General features: G+C 39.8%; 1 protein-coding gene across 4 annotated transcripts in view; it reads left to right on the top strand.

The window, feature by feature from the left end:
• The window catches only part of LOC126355033 (putative leucine-rich repeat-containing protein DDB_G0290503), a 512,513-nt gene that overhangs the window by 217,727 nt on the left and 275,001 nt on the right, over nt 1–19,785 (top strand). For all 4 annotated transcript variants that reach the window (XM_050005182.1, XM_050005180.1, XM_050005181.1 and 1 more), the window contains one exon: nt 2,062–2,153. In XM_050005182.1, coding sequence (XP_049861139.1) covers nt 2,062–2,153 — 92 coding nt within the window. The remainder of the gene's footprint in view (nt 1–2,061; nt 2,154–19,785) is intronic.

The following is a 19,785-nucleotide window of genomic DNA, read 5'->3' as shown; positions in this document are numbered from 1 at the left end:
ATACAATTGTTGTGGCATAGATGGAAATTCACTTACAGGAAGAAAATTATGCATCAGAGGAACAAAACTAGATTCAGATAGGGGGAGTATGAAATATCCAGTGCAACAAGGTCTGAAACTGCTCCATGCTGAAATGGAACCACCTTCCCATTTCTATCCTTCCCATTACTATGTGCTAATCTTAGTGTCTACTTTTGTTTTTATGCAAATGATTTGCAGATCTTAATTACGAGTTTTACTATGTGCAGATCTTAGTGTCTACTTTCAGCTTTATGACAGTTGTTAATCAAATCTCAAATTATGCATTTTATAATGTGACAGAATTATTGATATTAATTTTAGAGGTTAAATCATTAATCTTCCATTTCCAAAGATGTTAATGTTTTGAAAATTGTTTGTTCTTTGGGGGAGTTGTGTTTTGGAGGGAAGTTGGAACAGCAGTGGAATGCACGTGGCGGATGTTGATGGAACGATTGTACAATGAAAGTGTTTTGTATTTTTCATGAATAAAAGTCAATTACTCAATAATTCTGCAGTTTATTATTGCAACATACACCTATAGGAAGACCAGCTGCAGTAAGCCGAAGGAGTCTCTTTCCTAGGGAAGGAACCTACATCCAAAGCATTTTAGGTTAAGTTTTCCTTAACCAGCAACAAAGAACCATGTGCTTAATTCTGTAAGTTGCGATGTTACTATTCAATGCAATTTTTAACATCGATAGTAATTGGGATGCTTCCCAAGTTAGCAGGAACATTTCAATGCCTCTTCTCAACCAGTACAAATAGATAACCTTCTGTTGACTTAAAAGAACTATTCCAAATCTGTGATTTTTGCTAGTGATTCTATCTTAATAATCTAGGTCCCATAGAGAACCATATAAGACAGAGCCCATTTGATCACAGGATAACCATCCAACTGGTTCACAGCAAACTGTTTCAATCTTAATTTCATGAAGACTTGTGTTACACAGTTTGAAACAAATAAAAATGACCTCCTGATGCAATAAATGTACATTGCTGGTCTTGAACCAAGTGAAGCAGTATATGTGAAATTCCTCGGATTTCAGCAGTAACAAGCTAAAATGGAGTTAACACGTGGACAAACCAATCAAGCAATTCAGCCCAGGTTGTTTTGTATGTAGAAGAATTTCCAATTGTGTTAAGCAGTAGAGTAGGTTTGCAGCACATTCTGCAGTTTTACTCCCTGTTGTCTTATGGGAATAACTTCTGCATGTCAGTGCCACAGTACATTACATTTCATACAGCATTAGTAAGAAGTAAGAAAAATGTGTAAACCTGAAAACCACAAACCTTTTGCAGACCTTATCAAAATTCTCATAATTCATATACTCAATCCCCAATATATTTACTCTTAATGTATTTATTGCTAAAAACAAAAGTCAGTTCTTGTTGATTTACATAACCATTGTGCAAGACAGGAAAATAATATTTGCATAACCTTTGCTTCCTAGCTGAGGGATAAGAGTGGGTTACTGTGTTCAGATGCAGGGTTCAACTCTCCCATAATACAAAAAGAAGAAACAAAGAATCACTAAAAATTCATCTTTAGCTACTCCTCTCCCAAATTATCTGATTGTCTATTTTGAAGAACTGAAGATTTCTATTAGCCGCATGATAAGTGGCAACATTCATTATATCTTAGCCTCTTTTATAACTGTAGGTAATTGTGTGTGATAAGTAAGTATGAGAACATGTAGGTTATAAGCTGTTTAACATATCTTAAAAAAATCAGCAGTGTTGGTACTGACTTTACTGTGTTAAATTCAAACCAAGTAAGCACAAACAATTTTGTGAGCATTTAAAAATAGTTTTAACTGCTACTTTTCTTTTCTAATGTATACTATAACTTGACTTGTAGCATATTCTTACTCTTTTTCATGATTTTAATGCATTTATTAAAAAGAGAAGGAAATATGTAATAACAGATTGTGATTGTTACAATAGTTCACAAATCAAAGACAGAAATAGAGACTAGTGATATTTTTATCACTAGTGTAGTATAAATTTAACTTACCAATGATTTTGTACAAAATTTTGCAGGTGATTGTGACACAGTTACCATATTTTCTCCATAAGATTTTGTCTATGAGAGAAAAATCTTTGATTGAGATTGAAAACCTACAAAATAAGAGGTAAGGTTCAGTCTGTTTCAGTAGATGCGTCGAGAGTTGCTGTAAGACATAACTTTAATCCCAAAATTACTTTCATTATTGGAATTCAATAGCAGTGTTTCATTGATACTATATGTTTTGTTATAGGTTTAATTTTTTATTGATTTAGCACAAAAGAGGGATATGTGTTTGTATTGTTCTCTGAAAATCTGTTTACTTTTCTGCATATCCATCAGATTTGAGCTATAAAATCTTCATGTTCACTGATATTTAAGAAATAAATTCTGATATGATTAATCGTAAAATATTTATTTCCATTTATTGTATAAGGTAATATAAAGGATCTCTTTATATTGAAAAAGTTCATTTTGACTTCTGGAGATGGTTCAAAAAGTGTTCAGTGTCTTATAAAATTTAAACCCCTATGTGAAAGATAACTCTTTTAGTTTTTTTGATTTCTCCAGGCAAGTTCTGGTAACTTAATTCCTATAAATGATTGTCTTAATCCATGCATTATTTCTTTATTTACTTTTTTGTTCTAATTCTTAGTATCTCCTTTTTAGTGTGATAGTCCTTCTGGATTGTGTAAAAGGTGTCAGGGTTGATGGAATGGGTAAGTAGCTCTTGTTCGAGGAGGGTAGAGACATAGAGATTGAAGACAGCCAAATGGTGTCAAAGTTCTCAATTGTTAACTATAGACAAATGGAATCCAGCGTGCCTGCATTAATGAAACAGCAGGCAATGGCCTGAGTTCTTGACCCAGGTGCACTAATATGTTTCTCGAGGAGGCAGCTAGTAGTGAGCATACTGGTTCATTCCAGCAGCTGGCTGATGCATAGTGAGGATGATTTGAAGGCATTCCAAAATCAGGTGGCCGGAGCTAGAAGGACCAATGGCTTACCCAGTGGAAGAGGTGGTGTGGCCCAGGGTGGTGAACCCATGGCACATGGCTGGAGATTGGTGCTGCATCTGGTGGACCCCCAATGGTTCGAAGCTGGTAGGACTGTGATTCATACTTTGTACCATCAGGCAGTGGCAGGATCCATGCAGACTGTCATGTGGAGACAATGGCAAAGTGAAGGTGGCCCAGTGGCTACACCATCAAGCAGACATTCTTGGTTTGAAACCTGGCTGTGAAGATGATAGCTGCATCACAAATGTGTCTGTGACCCCACAACAGAAACCAATATACACCAGACATCACTGCATAGCCCTGCCATGCCAATGACCAGCTCAGATGGCCAGGAGGTATATATAAGGCCAAAGTGAGCTCGCTTACACGGAAGACAAGTACTGCCATATATTTCAGTGCTAACAAAACTTTCTGATAGTTGGTCATTCTGTGGAGAACTGGGTCACTGCTGAGGTAGGTAGCTGTTGAGGATGCTGCCAATATGATAAAATGTGGTGTCAGCTGGCTGCAACTGACATCCGGAATACAGCACTGATCTCTTGCCTTTCTACATCTACGTCTACATACATATTCTTAAGCCATTGTATGGTGCATTGTGTAGGGTATCCCATAACACAACTAGTCACTTCCTTTCCTGTCCCACTCACAGACAGAGCAAGGGTAAAACAACTGTATGCCTCCATATGAGCCGTAATTTCTCATATCTTGTCTTTGTAGTCCATATGCGAAATGTATGGTGGTGACAGTAGGATCGTTCTGCAGTCAGCTTCAATGTTGGTTCTCCAAACTTTCTCAGTAGTGTTCCCTCCAGAGATTCCCACTTGAGTTCCTGAAGCATATTTGTAACACTTGCATGGTAATTGAACCTACTAGTAACAAATCTAGCAGCTTGCCTATGAACTGGGTCAATGTCTTCCTTCAATCCAACCTGGTGCAGATCCCAAACACTCAAGCAGTACTCAAGAATAGATTGCACTGGCATCCTATGTGTGGTCTCCTTTACATATGAAATACATTCTCCCAATAAACCGAAGTTGACCATTTGTTTTCCCTACCACAATCCTCACGTGCTCATTCCATTTCATATCACTTGTTCTACTTTAATGCAGTTCTTTGAGAATGAGTCACTTCTTCATTGGTGCTGACTGTAGTATGGTTGAAGGTTGGTAAGGGTAGAATCTGGCCACATCTGTGCATGAGATTGCAGTAAGCAGTAATCTCCAAATTATGCAGGCAGCTGATATGGTAGATCCTACAGTGATGAGTTGCTGATGATGTTCAGTACAGTATTTTTCGCATGGTTGAGCAGGTTTTCCATCAATATGTGGCCATTTTGCACAGCTATCATACGGTCTAGGAAGGTAAGGAGGAGTAGGTTGGAGGAATCATTTAGTTTGGTTAAATTTTCCAGGGGCAGGATCTCAACGGATAAGCCAGAAATGTTGACCAATAGGTGATGTTTAGGTTTGTGATTCCAGTGATGGTGGCATGTAACACTAGTCAATAGCACTTTTATCACAAGTAGTGTGAGTGGTGTTTTTAGCTAATTTGTGGTTACTGAATTCGAAAATGAAATCCGTTATTGCCTATTGGGTTTCATGATATGGTATCTTTTATCTATTATATAACCTGAAAATGCAGGATATTGCTTTCTTTACAGTTAATTAATAAATTTGCTTTCATTAATTTTTGTGGATGTAATTGTTGGTAAACAATTGAAATATATACAAGGAATTCCATATATGATCCTTACTTCTGACATTCATCGCCAGGATATGATGGAGGCCAATGTGTTATGTTCATGTTGCATCAATCTCAGTAGTGATAGAGCTCTGACCTTGTGAAGTAAGTTCCTGTAGGTTCATGAAGATCTGAGTTTTGTGTGAATTCAAAAGAGCAAATACCTTGTACCTGTATAAGCAACCCCAATTATTTTTGTTACACCTGTGCTAAGTTAACTCTGAAATCACAAAAGTGCTCCTTACAGGTTGGTTAAAAGGATCATATCACATGTCCTTTGATTGCCCCATAAGTTTGAGAGAAACAGTGAATCACACAAAAAACTGTTATTTCTTCTTGACAAAAATTGCTGGAATCACCTCTAAAACAAAGAAAACTCGAGAATTCTAATTTACTATGTGCTTTAAGATACCACAGTGAAGAAATACCAGTGCCAGTGCCTCCTGAGAATGTGACAGTGAGTGAAGTGGAATATAGGGCCAAACACATAGAAGACAACGAAGGAGATGCGTATGCCAGCCCAACATTACACACCCCCTGTGAGTCAAATGAGCCACTTCTTTCTCTCAAGGGATTTCAGTGATATTATTCATGTTTTAAAATTGTCAATGCAACAAGCTGACCTTCTAGCTTCACAATTAAAAGAAAGGAATCTTCTTCTTCCTGTTATGAAAGTGAGTATTTATCATGACCACCATGCTCTTTTTTTCTGAATAAGGTGGCATGGTGTTTTGTAATGACATCAAATCCAGTATGGAGACTTTTCACCATTATTTCAGTGTAAGTGATGCGCACTTCATCATAAAGTCTAGCAAAAGTAGTCTGAAAGCAGTACTTCTCCACAGTGAAATCAAATTTTCTTCTGTTTGAAGTGCTCAAGCAGTTAACATTAAGGAGGCATATGAGAACTTTAAACTGCTATTCACACATATCCAATGTAAGAAATACAGATGGCATACGTGTGGAGATTTCAAGATTATTGCAGTTCTGCTTGGTTTGCAGCTGGGGTACACAAAGTATTGCTGCTGTACATGCAAGTGGGACAGCAGACAGAAAAAAAACACTATTCTGAGAAAAATGGCCTGCTCGGGAAGAACATGCCTGGAGAGAAGAATGTGGCAAAGACTTTCTTGTTGACTCAAAATTTGTTTATCTACCTCTGCTGCATATTAAATTGGAGCTTATTGAAAACATCATGAAAGCCATGGAACAAAATAATCTGGCGGATGCATGTATTTGTGAGATAAGTTTCCAAGGATCGGTGAAACAAAAATTACGGAGGTAATATCTGTAGGACCACAAATAAGGGAATTAACCATTTTGACTTCTTTCTGGGTAACAGTAGTGGCATTAGTGATGTGCATGTAAAATGGGTCCAACAGGACATTTCTCAAATCAAAAAGCATTATCAAGACAATTGGAGTACTGCAATATTGTCTGTCTGCTGCTGGACCTATCGAAGATACATTCCTGAGGCAAAGGGTCACAGGAATAAAATATTATTAGGTATGTTTATTCACTTTTCTTTATTCTTATGTTGCTCATTTCTTTGATTAATTTATGTGCCTTTTACAGATTTTTTCTTTCTTTCTTTCTCTCTCTCTCTCTCTCTCTCTCTCTCTCTCTCTCTCTCTCTCTCTCTCTCTCTCCCCCGCCCCCTCCTCCCCAGTCACACATACATAGGCTAATGTAAGCATTTATAGAAACCAGTATCACATGGAAACAGGCCAATGCAAAAATTATGAATTTAGATCTGGACTCAGGGATGAATTACCTCCCAGAAACAACATTTCTTTTTTATTTTGCACACTTCCACTCGCTGTGCTCTTAGCAGGTGCAAATGCAAATGACAACTACCAGATTTGTCACCAAGAGTGGTCAGTGTGATACCATCTTTTGAAAGAATTCAGTTCTATTTGTGCCTCTGTGGGGCACTCGGTCGCAGGCTTCTTGGAATGACCCAAGGACTGGGTGTATCTGTTTTGTTATGCAGTGACTTGCCTAGTTCTGCACTGTAATAATTCCATGGTGAAGAAGGAGACATGGGACTTTCTCAGATTACCCTATCACCTTCAGTGACTAAATTAACTTAGAAAACATCCATTTTTAAAAAATCTTTAACCATTTACACCAAAGACTAAAACACATATAAACACCTACTTGTACGTCCTAACAGCCTACTTCCTGTTACAACTCTGCACAACTACTTCTACTACACAAACCACACACATAACAGAATGATCATCATACTGCAATACATAACCTTAGTGTTTACTTACCAGACTAAATTAAACTTGCTATTGTTCCACTACCATTACAATGTGGCAAATAAAAATTTCACCCGGAAGTTCCTGTAACCTATTATCTAAACAAAAATGCTTCCTTTACGGTCACTCATGTGTCTGTTTCTTACATGCAACACCGTTCATGGTTTGGTACTTTTTAAAACATAACCATAACATATACACACACATATCCCTGATAACTAATAAGAAAACCTATAAAATTCACATATGTATTGTATTCTCAGTTAGCTCACAAAGACACACTATGACCTTAAGACATATGAGTACCTCAGAGTGACCACAGGAGTGTCCATTTTCCTAACCTTTACCCCCCCCCCCCCCCCCCCCCCCCCACTTCCAAATCCCCCTCCCATACGCACACTTTCCTCCATCAGAAGAAGAGAAGGAGCTGGCAGCAATTTGGGCAGTGCTTCCAGAGCACTCTTAAATGAATAAATCTGCCTTACATGCACAGCTGTAGTCGTGATGCAGGGAAATTGTATCTCAACTTCTTGATAAGGTCCTTGGTTACATGTAATGAATTGTTTTGCTTTCTCTTGCAGCACAGTTATCCATTGCCCGACATGGTGAATGGGCAGTTTTATATTTCTGTTGTGAGTCCATTTCTGCCGGTGTAGGGCTTTTGTATTGATCTTCTAACCTGGAACCTGATACTTTTTCATCTTTCAGCAAAGTTTCGAGAAGAGCGGATAGAGCATATACTTCTCCCAGGAGTGATTTGCATCATTTGAAAGGGGCCAAAAGCATCTCATTTGGAGAATGCCATACTCTCACAGGATCTTTGAGTTATAGGTTACTATAGATGGTAGGAGAACATTCTAGCCACCTTGGCCACTATTCATGTGATAATTCAGCATTTTACCTATTGTCCAATGTACTACCGCAGTTCTCATTTGCTTGCAGTTATAGTGCACTTGTCCATAACATTTTTATGCTTAACAGTTGACACAATTTTATCTTGGACATAAAGTTAGTGCCACGGTCATTTACTGCAGACTTTCGTATTCCAAACATCATTATCCACTGATTAAACATTGCCCAAGCCATTGTTTCTGCCAGTTGATGTGGTGCAGTGATCAGTGCCAGTTGACATGGTGCAGTGATCAGGGGCACAAATGTGAAAAATGACCAATAGCAGTTAATTCATGATAATGCCTCCTATCCCCAGTGTATATGCAAAGGAACCAAGAATGACCATACTGATCATTTGGAACGGTCTCTCTTCCTCCACAAACTTTTGTAAGGGGTTCACTGAAGACTCAAGTGCATAAGGGATGCAGTTCTACCCTACCAAAATGGAATTATAAGACTGTCTCAATACCTTGTTCCTTAAACTTGCCAGCACAACTACGCATTGATAGCACCTCATCTGTGTATACAGCATTCCATCAACAGTGCTGAATTGCATATATTTGATGAATTTTGTAAGTATTAGATTTGACTGGATAACATGAATAAAAACAGTGAGTCAAACAAGAGTTGAACCAGCAATTATGTCTCAAGCACTACCAATTTTGATCTGTACATATTTTATGTTTCACAGAAATGCTTGTAGAATGTGCACCATTGATTAAAAGTTGGCATCAGCCAGAATAAAACTCTGGCCACCCACATGGCAGGCGAGCATTCTACCACAGAGTCATGTGGCTTGTCAACAAAATCAACCATAAATTACTTAATTAAAGGCATTCTGAAAATTTCAAAGTTGCATTGAATTGCTTCAGATAGATAATATTTTAATTCTGAACTGAAATATAAAAGATCACAAAAATCCAGTAGCCATGTGGTCTCCTTGTTAGTCAGTCCACATTACTGTGTGATTTCCCTGTCAGTGTACAAATCCAAAATCAAATTTGTGTAGTTCTAAAGCCCAAAGCTCTTTAAAGTCCACAAATAATTTCATTGCTGCGCAATATATTGTCACTGTAAAACATCATCAACATAAGTAACAATGAAAGGAGGTGATGCCATACATTATTGTGATTATTTCCTTTTCTCTTGTTGAGTAATTCTTGTCCACCTTATTGTGCTGTGTAGAAGCATAATATGTCAGGTGCTCTGTTCCATCCACTTCATGGCTCAGTACACACCATAGGGCATGACTGCTAAAATCACACGATAACGAAGAAGGTGCAGCAGCCAGTCAGCAGGTGGCTCCTAAGCTAGCAGCACTTGAGTACAGGAGCAGCCAATCAGCATGCAGATGGACACAGCTGAATGGAGATAAACAAAACCCCTCGCCCACATGAATGTAACTTTGAAGGATGGGGGCAAAAGTCCTATTGTAAAGAGCGAAATGGACTAAAACAGTTTTGAAGTGGATGAGGTCATTAAGGTTAAGGAGGAAGAATCTAGTAGCGAAAGTCAGCAAGGGAAAAAGTTTATGGCAGACGAAAATTTGGAAGTGATGTTTTGGCAAATTATGAATAATATGAGTATGAAGACATTAGTGAGTATGAAGACATTAGTAACATGGAAGCAGACATGAATAGGATAGAAAGAAGTATGAAAGAAGGCATTAGTACGGTGAAAAGAAAACTGATAGCATTCTATTCTATTCTATTTTTTATTGGTCCATTTAAATCATGTTTGCACAAGGTACATTTTGATATTGGACAAGTCAATTTTATAAACTAAAATATGCACTTATAAATACATAATTTACATTGCGAGTTGTTAAACATCACAGTCTGTACAAATTAGGAAAAAAACAGAGAGTGAACAGATTTATATGTTTATGCTATAGTACATTTTTACATGTTTTCCAATTTACATACATACTTTACATAATATGAGCTATATATCTGTTTGATTTCAATACAGGAAGCATACAATTCTATTGTTTAACAAGGTTATACAAATTAGGTCTTCAACAATGATCTAAACATTTATATTTTTAGTCTGCTAGATATTCAGCAATACTATAATAACATTTCTGATGAAGGTTGGTTTGGACAGCTGTTTTAAATGTTGGAATATGTTTGATTGTTTTTATATCAGTTGGTCGTTTGTTGTACAGTTTGTTCCCTGCTTGGAGTGGTCCATTTTGTTTTAGTTTTGTATTCGAATGTTGGACATGTATGTCCTGGTTTCTTCTTGTATTGTGGCAGTGAACACTCTGGTTTTTAAGTACAAGTTGATTTTTATCATCTAGCATTTTCTTAATGAAAATTATTGCTTGCAAAATGTATAAACAAGGTAGTGGAAGTATTTTTAGTTTTTTGAACAAAGGCTTGCATGAGGTTCTGGGACCTGCATTTACCATAGCTCGTACAATTCTCTTTTGGGCTGTGAAACAACTTTTGCTAGCACCTGTGTTTCCCCAGAAGATTATGCCGTAGCGGAGAAGAGATTCTGCTTTGGCAAAGTAGACATTTTTTATTGTTTCCTTTGATGTGCAACCTGAGAGAATTTTTATGCAATAACAGATAGTGTTCATTTTATTTGTTATGTACTTTGTGTGTTCAACCCATTTCAGATCTTGCTGGATCCATATTTCAAGGAACTTTGTAGCACTTACATTTTCCAGAGTTTTAGTGGATAACTCAATCGGTGGTGTTTGTGGATACTTATTCTGTACTGTGTGGAGATGCATAGTAAATGTTTTTTGGATATTTATTATTAAACCATTTTCAAAAAACCAATTTGAAATATCTGAGGTGCACATTTTGATTTCGTCTTGTAACTCTTGGCCGGTCGTTCCTTTTATTAAAACATTTGTGTCATCTGCAAATTTAACATACTTCTGATGTGGGCTTGTTGGTTCCAGGTCATTTACAAACAGTAAAAACAGGACTGGTCCCAGTATGGATCCTTGTGGTACACCATATTTATTACAGAGTTTTTCTGAGTAATAGGAGTAAATATTATTCTTTTCTTGGAATGCAAGTTCTACTATTTGCTCTCTGTTTTGTAGATAGGACTTCATCCACTCAAGGGCTGGTCCCCTGATTCCTACGTTTTCCAGTTTTGTAAGCAAGATGTTGTGACTTATAACATCAAACACCTTTGAGAGGTCTAAAAAGACTGCAGAAATATGTTCTTTATTATCAATTGCATTTAGAGCTTCATTAAGGAATGCGAAAATGGCAGTTTCAGTTGATTTGGATTTACGGAAACCGTGCTGTGACTCTGAAAAATAATTATTTTTTTCTATAAAATTTATTAACCTCTTGTAGTAAATTTTCTCCATTATTTTTGAAAAGCCAGATAGGAGTGATATGGGTCTATTATTTGAGACATCTGTTTTTTCCCTTTTTTATGGAGGGTCTTAACCTTAGCTATTTTTAATTTTTGGGGGAAAACACCTTCTGATAGTGAACAGTTGCAGATGTTGACTAAAGGCTTGACTATGGAGGGTGCACATTTTTTATTATAAAGTCAGGAATATTGTCTACACCAAATGAGTGTTTTGATTTGAGCTCCTTTATTATATTTAACATTTCCTTCTCATTAGTAGGATAGAGGAATAGAGACTTTTCATTTGGGTTGCACCTGAATTTGTTTCTTTTTGTACATTTTAGGATTTTCTGAACGAGATTTTCTGCTACCTGTGTAAAGTAAGAGTTAAATTTTTTTGCAACTTTTCTGGGGTCTGATAATATACCTGTACCTTCAGAGAGATTAATATTTTGTAATTCATTTTGTTGTGCTGCTGTTTCCCTCTTTGCAGCATTCCACATGGCTTTCATTTTATTTTCAGAGTTTTTTATGTAACTGTCATTTGCTGTTCTTTTTGCATGTTTTATAACCCTATTGAGAATGTTTTTGTAGGTTTTGAAATATGTATCAAACTCTGGAGACGCTTTTTTTTTTTTTTAATTGATATTCGTATTCCATTGGTAATCCAGTTTTTTTTCATACTTTCTACTTGTATTATTATTATTTATTTTATTTTATTTATTTATTTATTTTTAAAGGGGGAAGCAAAGTTCAAAGTAGTAGGTGAAGTTCCTGATGAAGCTGTCAAATTTATCATCAGTATTTGAACATTTATATATTTCTTCCCAGTTTTCTTTGCTTAATGAACAGAGAAAGTAATTTATGTTCTCATCACTGTAACATCTACCCATTTTTGTTAAGCCTGTCCTTAGGTTAAGTTGGTTTTGTAGCTGAACAGTAAGTTTCTGTGCTGTGTGGTCCCCAAAACCTGTGTTAAGTGTTTCTGCAAGGAATTTTATTTGCACATTTATAAAAATCTGGTCAATTGTAGAGGAGGAATTTTTTGTGGTCCGTGTTGGGGTTTTTATGGTAGGTTGCAAGTTGTAGGTTAACAGGAGGCTCAAGAAATCTGTTCTTTGGTTGGACTCTTTTGAAAAGTCTATACTGAAGTCACCACATAGAATTATACTTCTGTTTCTATGGACTAGCTAGCTAAGCACTGATTCTAAACTTTTTAGCAAGTTGTTCATATCACCAGTTGGTGCGCTATACAAACAAATTACAGCTATTTTTGCATCTAGTATTTCAACTCCTCATACCTCTGCATCTTTATCTTTAACTATTTCCTCAGGGATATATACTGTTTCAAAATGTATATTTTTTCTTACATAAATGCAACTACCACCATGTTTGTAGTTATTTCTACAATAATGACTACCTAGTACATAATTTTGAAAAACCACCATTTGAAGTTTTCTTTCATCGAACCAGTGTTCTGTTAGACACATTAATGATGTATCTTTTAATTCATTTTCTAACAATACCTGAATATCATCTATTTTATTTGACAGTGATTGTACATTCTGATGAAATACAACTAAATTTGAATTTATGTTTTTGTTTTGTAACTCACTTGTGACGATACTTGTTTTGGAGTGGGCATTTTCTTGGCATCTTATCTGTGAGGTCCTTTCATGTGTTGCCACTGAAAATCCTGGCTGGATATGGTCTTGATTTACTTTCTGCTGTGTCTTCTTCCACTGATGGCGTTTCATTCTTTTCACCTTCTGTAGCTGTTCTCTCTGCATCATCTTTTTCTGTTTCTACTGTTTCTTCTGCAGTCGTCAAAGCTGTTGTTTCTGTTTTTCTGTATCTACTTGGGATCCAGAAACCAAGTGTGCAGTAGTGGAAGAGGAAAAACTAGTAAAAGTAAATACAACTGTTGATTCAAAATTGGCTGAAATAGAGAAATAGTTGGAAGAGGTACAAAATCTAGAGCATAGAGTATGGAGTGTCCCCAAACAGTCCCTCATTTGTCAGTTGTAAGAAATTTAATAATTTTCAACCTTATGGGGGAGTGCAGCCACTGGATTTCATTAGGGAATTTAATGATTTGCCTGAAACATGGAATGACAAAGAGAAAATATCGTGTATGAGAGGTTTTTTGAAGGGGGATGCTTCTGGATGGGCAGCTCAAGTAGCTGACAGTTGTACTTTGTGGCAAAGCTTTGAGAAAGCATTTTAGATCAATATTGGTCCAAAGAGAAGCAGCAGAGAACTTTAAGTGAGTGAATTTTGGGGAGGAGAGAGATTTGACTCTATGAAGGGTACTGTGAAAGGTTTCTATCAGCTTTGGATAAACAAACAGAAATATTTGGACAAAGAGCTAGGTAGTGAATCAATAATTATGGGTTTAGAAACTAAGTTGCCTCAGAAAGTTAGAGAATTGCTTGTACCTGCCCCTTGGGGTGATATTGGTGATTTCTTGAATTATGATGATGAATTGGAGAGGGTGAAGCCCTCACTGGAAGATTGTAGGAGGAATTTTGATGACAGTACTCAACCAGGGCAAGAATTTCAGGTAAATAGGATGAACAGGACTAATTGCAATGGAAATTCAAGGAATGGTTGGGTGGAGGATAGCCAGAATGGGCACGGAAACGATAGGTGAAATTCAAGTAGAAGAAATGGAGGAGATGACTTTGACTCTGGATCAAACCATTTAAACTAGGGAATCCTCTAGTTTTGGCTCACACTCAAGCTAGGTAGTGAATCAGTAACTATGGGTTTAGAAACTAAGTTGCCTCAGAAAATTAGAGAATTGCTTGTACCTGCCCCTAGGGGTAATATTAGCAATTTATAGAATTATGTTGATAAATTGGAGAGGGTGAAGCCCTCAGTGGAAGTTCGTAGGAGAAATTTTGATGAAAAAACTCAATCAGAGCGAGAATTTCAGGTAAACAGGATGGAGAGCCACATGTATATAAATATGCTGTAATCACAGGTAAGAGTAATGTAGTAGTAAGACAAGTCTAATTTCTAATTTTAGTGAGATGTGGAATGACGGTGAGGTAGCAATGTTTATCCCATAAAAGGAGAGGAACTTACTATAATAAAATAAAGTGATAAAACAGTGTGTGGTTATTGTTGCTCAGGATGTCCAAAGTCTCAAAATGGATGGTAATATTTTAGGGCAACATAAGGAATTCAGGTGTTTTGCTTTGTGGACTAATACTGGAAACAAGAATCAATTAATTAGCCAAGTATTTGAGGACAGTAAAAGTGACAATGGGTCTGCTTCTGACAGTTGTAATGATGATAGCATGATGAATCCAGTAGTGGTGAGGACGAGTTATTTGAATTTATAATTGATGATGATGGCCATGTGGAAAGTAAAAAAAGAATAAAGGAGGATAATATTAGGCCTAATGAAGAGTTAGAGTTTGAAAGTGATAATGGGGAAGAGTACCATGTTATCTGTCATTTGACTGTGTCTGATAATCAGTTTAGTAAGCAGGACAATAGTTTTTCCAGGGAAAGGTCTAATGAGGATTTGTTGTATGAAGAAGATGACATGGTAAGTAAAAAGGAAGTGTAGCATCCTGTAATAACAGCACATGTACAAGGGATATGTGTAAAGAGTATGAAAGAAGAGAGACTATTAACTGTGGAATTGGCAGAACAGTAGTTGAAGTAAAATTTGTTGGTGATTCAAAATCACAGCAGTGATGCAATATTGGGAACTAATTTCTTGTGCAATTAGGTAAGTCTTTCCCCAATGGTAAGTCTTTCCGCTCCCGGGACTGGAATGACTCCTTACCCTCTCCCGTAAAACCCACATCCTTTCGTCTTTCCCTCCCCTTCCCTCTTTTCTGATGAAGTAACCTTGAGTTGCGAAAGCTTGAAATCTGTATGTGTGTCTGTGCGTATTTTTATTGTGTCTATCTGCCAGCACTTTCTCGTTTCGTAAGTCAGAGCATCTTTGTTTTTTATATATATTTTTCCCACGTGGAACGTTACCTTACCAAATGAGAAAGTGCTAGTATGTTGATAGACACAGTAAAAATAAAGAACACACAAACACACACACAGATATTAAAGCTTTCGCAATCAATGGTTGCTTCATCAGGAAAGAGGGAAGGAGAGGGAAAGACGAAAGGATGTGGGTTTTAAGGGAGAGGGTAAGGAGTCATTCCAATCCCAGAAGCGGAAAGACTTACCTTAGGGGGAAAAAGGACAGGTATACACTCGCACACACACACACATCCATCCGCACACATACAGACACAGGCAGACATACACTCCTGGAAATTGAAATAAGAACACCGTGAATTCATTGTCCCAGGAAGGGGAAACTTTATTGACACATTCCTGGGGTCAGATACATCACATGATCACACTGACACAACCACAGGCACATAGACACAGGCAACAGAGCATGCACAATGTCGGCACCAGTACAGTGTATATCCACCTTTCGCAGCAATGCAGGCTGCTATTCTCCCATGGAGACGATCGTAGAGATGCTGGATGTAGTCCTGTGGAACGGCTTGCCATGCCATTTCCACCTGGCGCCTCAGTTGGACCAGCGTTCGTGCTGGACGTGCAGACCGCGTTAGACGACACTTCATCCAGTCCCGAACATGCTCAATGGGGGACAGATCCGGAGATCTTGCTGGCCAGGGTAGTTGACTTACACCTTCTAGAGCACGTTGGGTGGCATGGGATACATGCGGACGTGCATTGTCCTGTTGGAACAGCAAGTTCCCTTGCTGGTCTAGGAATGGTAGAACGATGGGTTCGATGACGGTTTGGATGTACCGTGCACTATTCAGTGTCCTCTCGACGATCACCAGAGGTGTACGGGCAGTGTAGGAGATCGCTCCCCACACCATGATGCCGGGTGTTGGCCCTGTGTGCCTCGGTCGTATGCAGTCCTGATTGTGGCGCTCACCTGCACGGCGCCAAACACGCATACGACCATCATTGGCACCAAGGCAGAAGCGACTCTCATCGCTGAAGACGACACGTCTCCATTCGTCCCTCCATTCACGCCTGTCGCGACACCACTGGAGGCGGGGCTGCACGATGTTGGGGCGTGAGCGGAAGACAGCCTAACGGTGTGCGGGACCGTAGCCCAGCTTCATGGAGACGGTTGCGAATGGTCCTCGCCGAAACCCCAGGAGCAACAGTGTCCCTAATTTTCTGGGAAGTGGCGGTGCGGTCCCCTACGGCACTGCGTAGGATCCTACGGTCTTGGCGTGCATCCGTGAGTCGCTGCGGTCCGGTCCTAGGTCGACGGGCACGTGCACCTTCCGCCGACCACTTGCGACAACATCGATGTACTGTGGAGACCTCACGCCCCACGTGTTGAGCAATTCGGCGGTACGTCCACCCGGCCTCCCGCATGCCCACTATACGCCCTCGCTCAAAGTCCGTCAGCTGCACATACGGTTCACGTCCACGCTGTCGCGGCATGCTACCAGTGTTAAAGACTGCGATGGAGCTCCGTATGCCACGGCAAACTGGCTGACACTGACGGCGGAAGTGCACAAATGCTGCGCAGCTAGCGCCATTCGACGGCCAACACCGCTGTTCCTGGTGTGTCCGCTGTGCCGTGCGTGTGATCATTGCTTGTACAGCCCTCTCGCAGTGTCCGGAGCAAGTATGGTGCGTCTGACACATCGGTCTCAATATGTTCTTTTTTCCATTTCCAGGCGTGTATGTAAATGCAAAGAGGTTGGGCAGATTTGTAAGTTGAGGTGGAAGTACAGAGGCAAAGATGTTGTTGAGGTGAGGTACGAAGGGCGGCAACTTGAAACTAGCGGACGTTGAGGCCTGGTGTGTAAGAGGAAGAGAGAATATAAGGGAAGACAAGTTCCCATCTCCGGAGTTCTGATAGGTTGGTGTCAGTGGGAAGTATCCAGATAACATGGTTGGTGTAACACTGTGCCAAGATGTGCTGTCCGTGCACCCAGGATTGGAATGACTCCTTACCCTCTCCTTTAAAACCCACATCCTTTCGTCTTTACCACTCCTTCTCTCTTTCCTCATGAAGCAACCATTGGTTGCGAAAGCTTGAATATTTGTGTGTGTGTTTGTGTGTTCTTTATTTTTATTGTGTCTATCAACATACCAGCGCTTTCTCATTTGGTAAGTTAAAGCATCTTTGTTTTTTATATATATTTTTCCCTCATGGAAGGTGAAAGAAACTTCCACATGGGAAAAATATATTAAAAACAAAGATTCCAAGACTTACCAAGCGGGAAAGCGCCGGCAGACAGGCACATGAACAAAACACACAAACACACACACAGAATTATGAGCTTTCGCAACTGGCAGTTGAAAGAAATTTCCACATGGGAAAAATATATTAAAATCAAAGATTCCAAGACTTACCAAGCGGGAAAGTGCTGGTACACAGGCACAATAAAATAACACACAAACACACACACAAAATTACCGGCGGTTGCTTCATCAGGAAAGAGGGAAGGAGAAGGAAAGATGAAAGGATGTGGGTTTTAAGGGAGAGGGTAAGGAGACATTCCAATCCCGGGAGCAGAAAGACTTACCTTAGGGGGAAAAAAGGGTAGGTATATACTCGCGCACACACACACATATCCATCCATACATATGTAGACACAAGCTGACATATTTAAAGGCACAGAGTTTGGGCAGAGATGTCAGACGAGGCAGAAGTGCAGAGGCAAAGATGATGTTGAATGACAGGTGAGGTATGAGTGGCGGCAACTTGAAATTAGTGGAGATTGAGGCCTGGTGGATAACGAGAAGACAGGGTATATTGAAGGGCAAGTTCCCATCTCCGGAGTTGGGATAGGTTGGTGTTGGTGGGAAGTATCCAGATAACCCGGACGGTGTAACACTGTGCCAAGATGTGCTGGCCATGCACCAAGCCACAGGGTGATCCTCATTACCAACAAACACTGTCTGCCTGTGTCCATTCATATGAATGGACAGTTTGTTGCTGGTCATTCCCATATAGAAAGCGTTACAGTGTAGGCAGGTCAGTTGGTAAATCACGTGGGTGCTTTCACACGTGGTTCTGCCTTTGATCGTGTACACCTTCCGGGTTACAGGACTGGAGTAGGTGGTGGTGGGAGGGTGCATAGGACAGGTTTTACACCGGGGGCGGTTACAAGGGTAGGAGGTGGTTTGGAGATTTCATAGGGATGAACCAAGAGGTTACGAAGGTTAGGTGGATGGCGGAAAGACACTCTTGGTGGAGTGGGGAGGATTTCATGAAGGATGGATGTCATTTCGGGGCAGGATTTTAGGAAGTCGTATCCCTGCTGGAGAGCCACATTCAGAGTCTGTTCCAGTTCCGGGAAGTATCCTGTCACAAGTGGTTCACTTTTGGGGTTCTTCTGTGAGAGGTTCTGGGTTTGAGGCAATGTGGAAGTGGCTCTAGCTATTTGCATCTGTACCAGGTCGGGAGGGTAGTTGCACAGTGTGAAAGCTGTTTTCAGGTTTTTGGTGTAATGGTTCAGGGATTCAGGACTGGAGCAGTTTCGTTTGCCACGAAGGCCTAGGCTGTAGGGAAGGGACCGTTTGATGTGGAATGGGTGGCAGCTGTCATAATGGAGGTACTGTTGCTTGTTGGTGGGTTTGATGTGGACAGATGTGTGAAGCTGGCCATTGGACAGATGAAGGTCAACATCAAGGAAAGTGGCATGGGATTTGGAGTAGGACCAGGTGAATCTGATGGAACCAAAGGAGTTGAGGTGGGAGAGGGAATTCTGAAGTTGTTCTTCACTGTGAGTCCAGGTCGTGAAGATGTCATCAATAAATCTGTACCAAACTTTGGGTTGGCAGGCTTGGGTAACCGAGAAGGCTTCCTCTAAGTGACCCATAAATAGGTTGGCATACGTGGGGGCCATCCTGGTACCCATGGCTGTTCCCTTTAATTGTTGGTATGTCTGGCCTTCAAAAGTGAAGAAGTTGTGGGTCAGGATGAAGCTGGCTAAGGTGATGAGGAAAGAGGTTTTAGGTAGGGTGGTAGGTGATCGGCGTGAAAGGAAGTGCTCCATTGCAGCGAGGCCCTGGACGTGCGGGACGTTTGTGTACAGGGAAGTGGCATCAATGGTTACAAGGATGGTTTCTGGGGGTAACAGACTGGGTAAGGATTCCAGGCGTTCGAGAAAGTGGTTGGTGTCTTTGATGAAGGATGGGAGACTGCATGTAATGGGTTGAAGGTGTTGATCTACGTAGGCAGAGATACGTTCTGTGGGGGCTTGGTAACCAGCTACAATGGGGTGGCCGGGATGTTTAGGTTTGTGAATTTTAGGAAGTAGGTAGAAGGTAGGAGTGCGAGGTGTTGGCAGGGTCAGGAGTTTGATGGAGTCAGGTGAAAGGTTTTGTAGGATGCCTAAGGTTCTGAGGATTCCTTGAAGCTCCGCCTGTACATCAGGAATGTGATTACCTTGGAAAACTTTGTATGTAGAGTCGTCTGAAAGCTGACGCAGTCCCTCAGCCACATACTCCCGACGATCAAGTACCACGGTCGTGGAAACCT

The sequence above is a fragment of the Schistocerca gregaria genome, chromosome 3, assembly GCF_023897955.1.
Source record: "Schistocerca gregaria isolate iqSchGreg1 chromosome 3, iqSchGreg1.2, whole genome shotgun sequence".
Lineage (NCBI taxonomy): Eukaryota > Metazoa > Arthropoda > Insecta > Orthoptera > Acrididae > Schistocerca > Schistocerca gregaria.
This window is presented reverse-complemented; position numbering and strand designations above follow the sequence as displayed.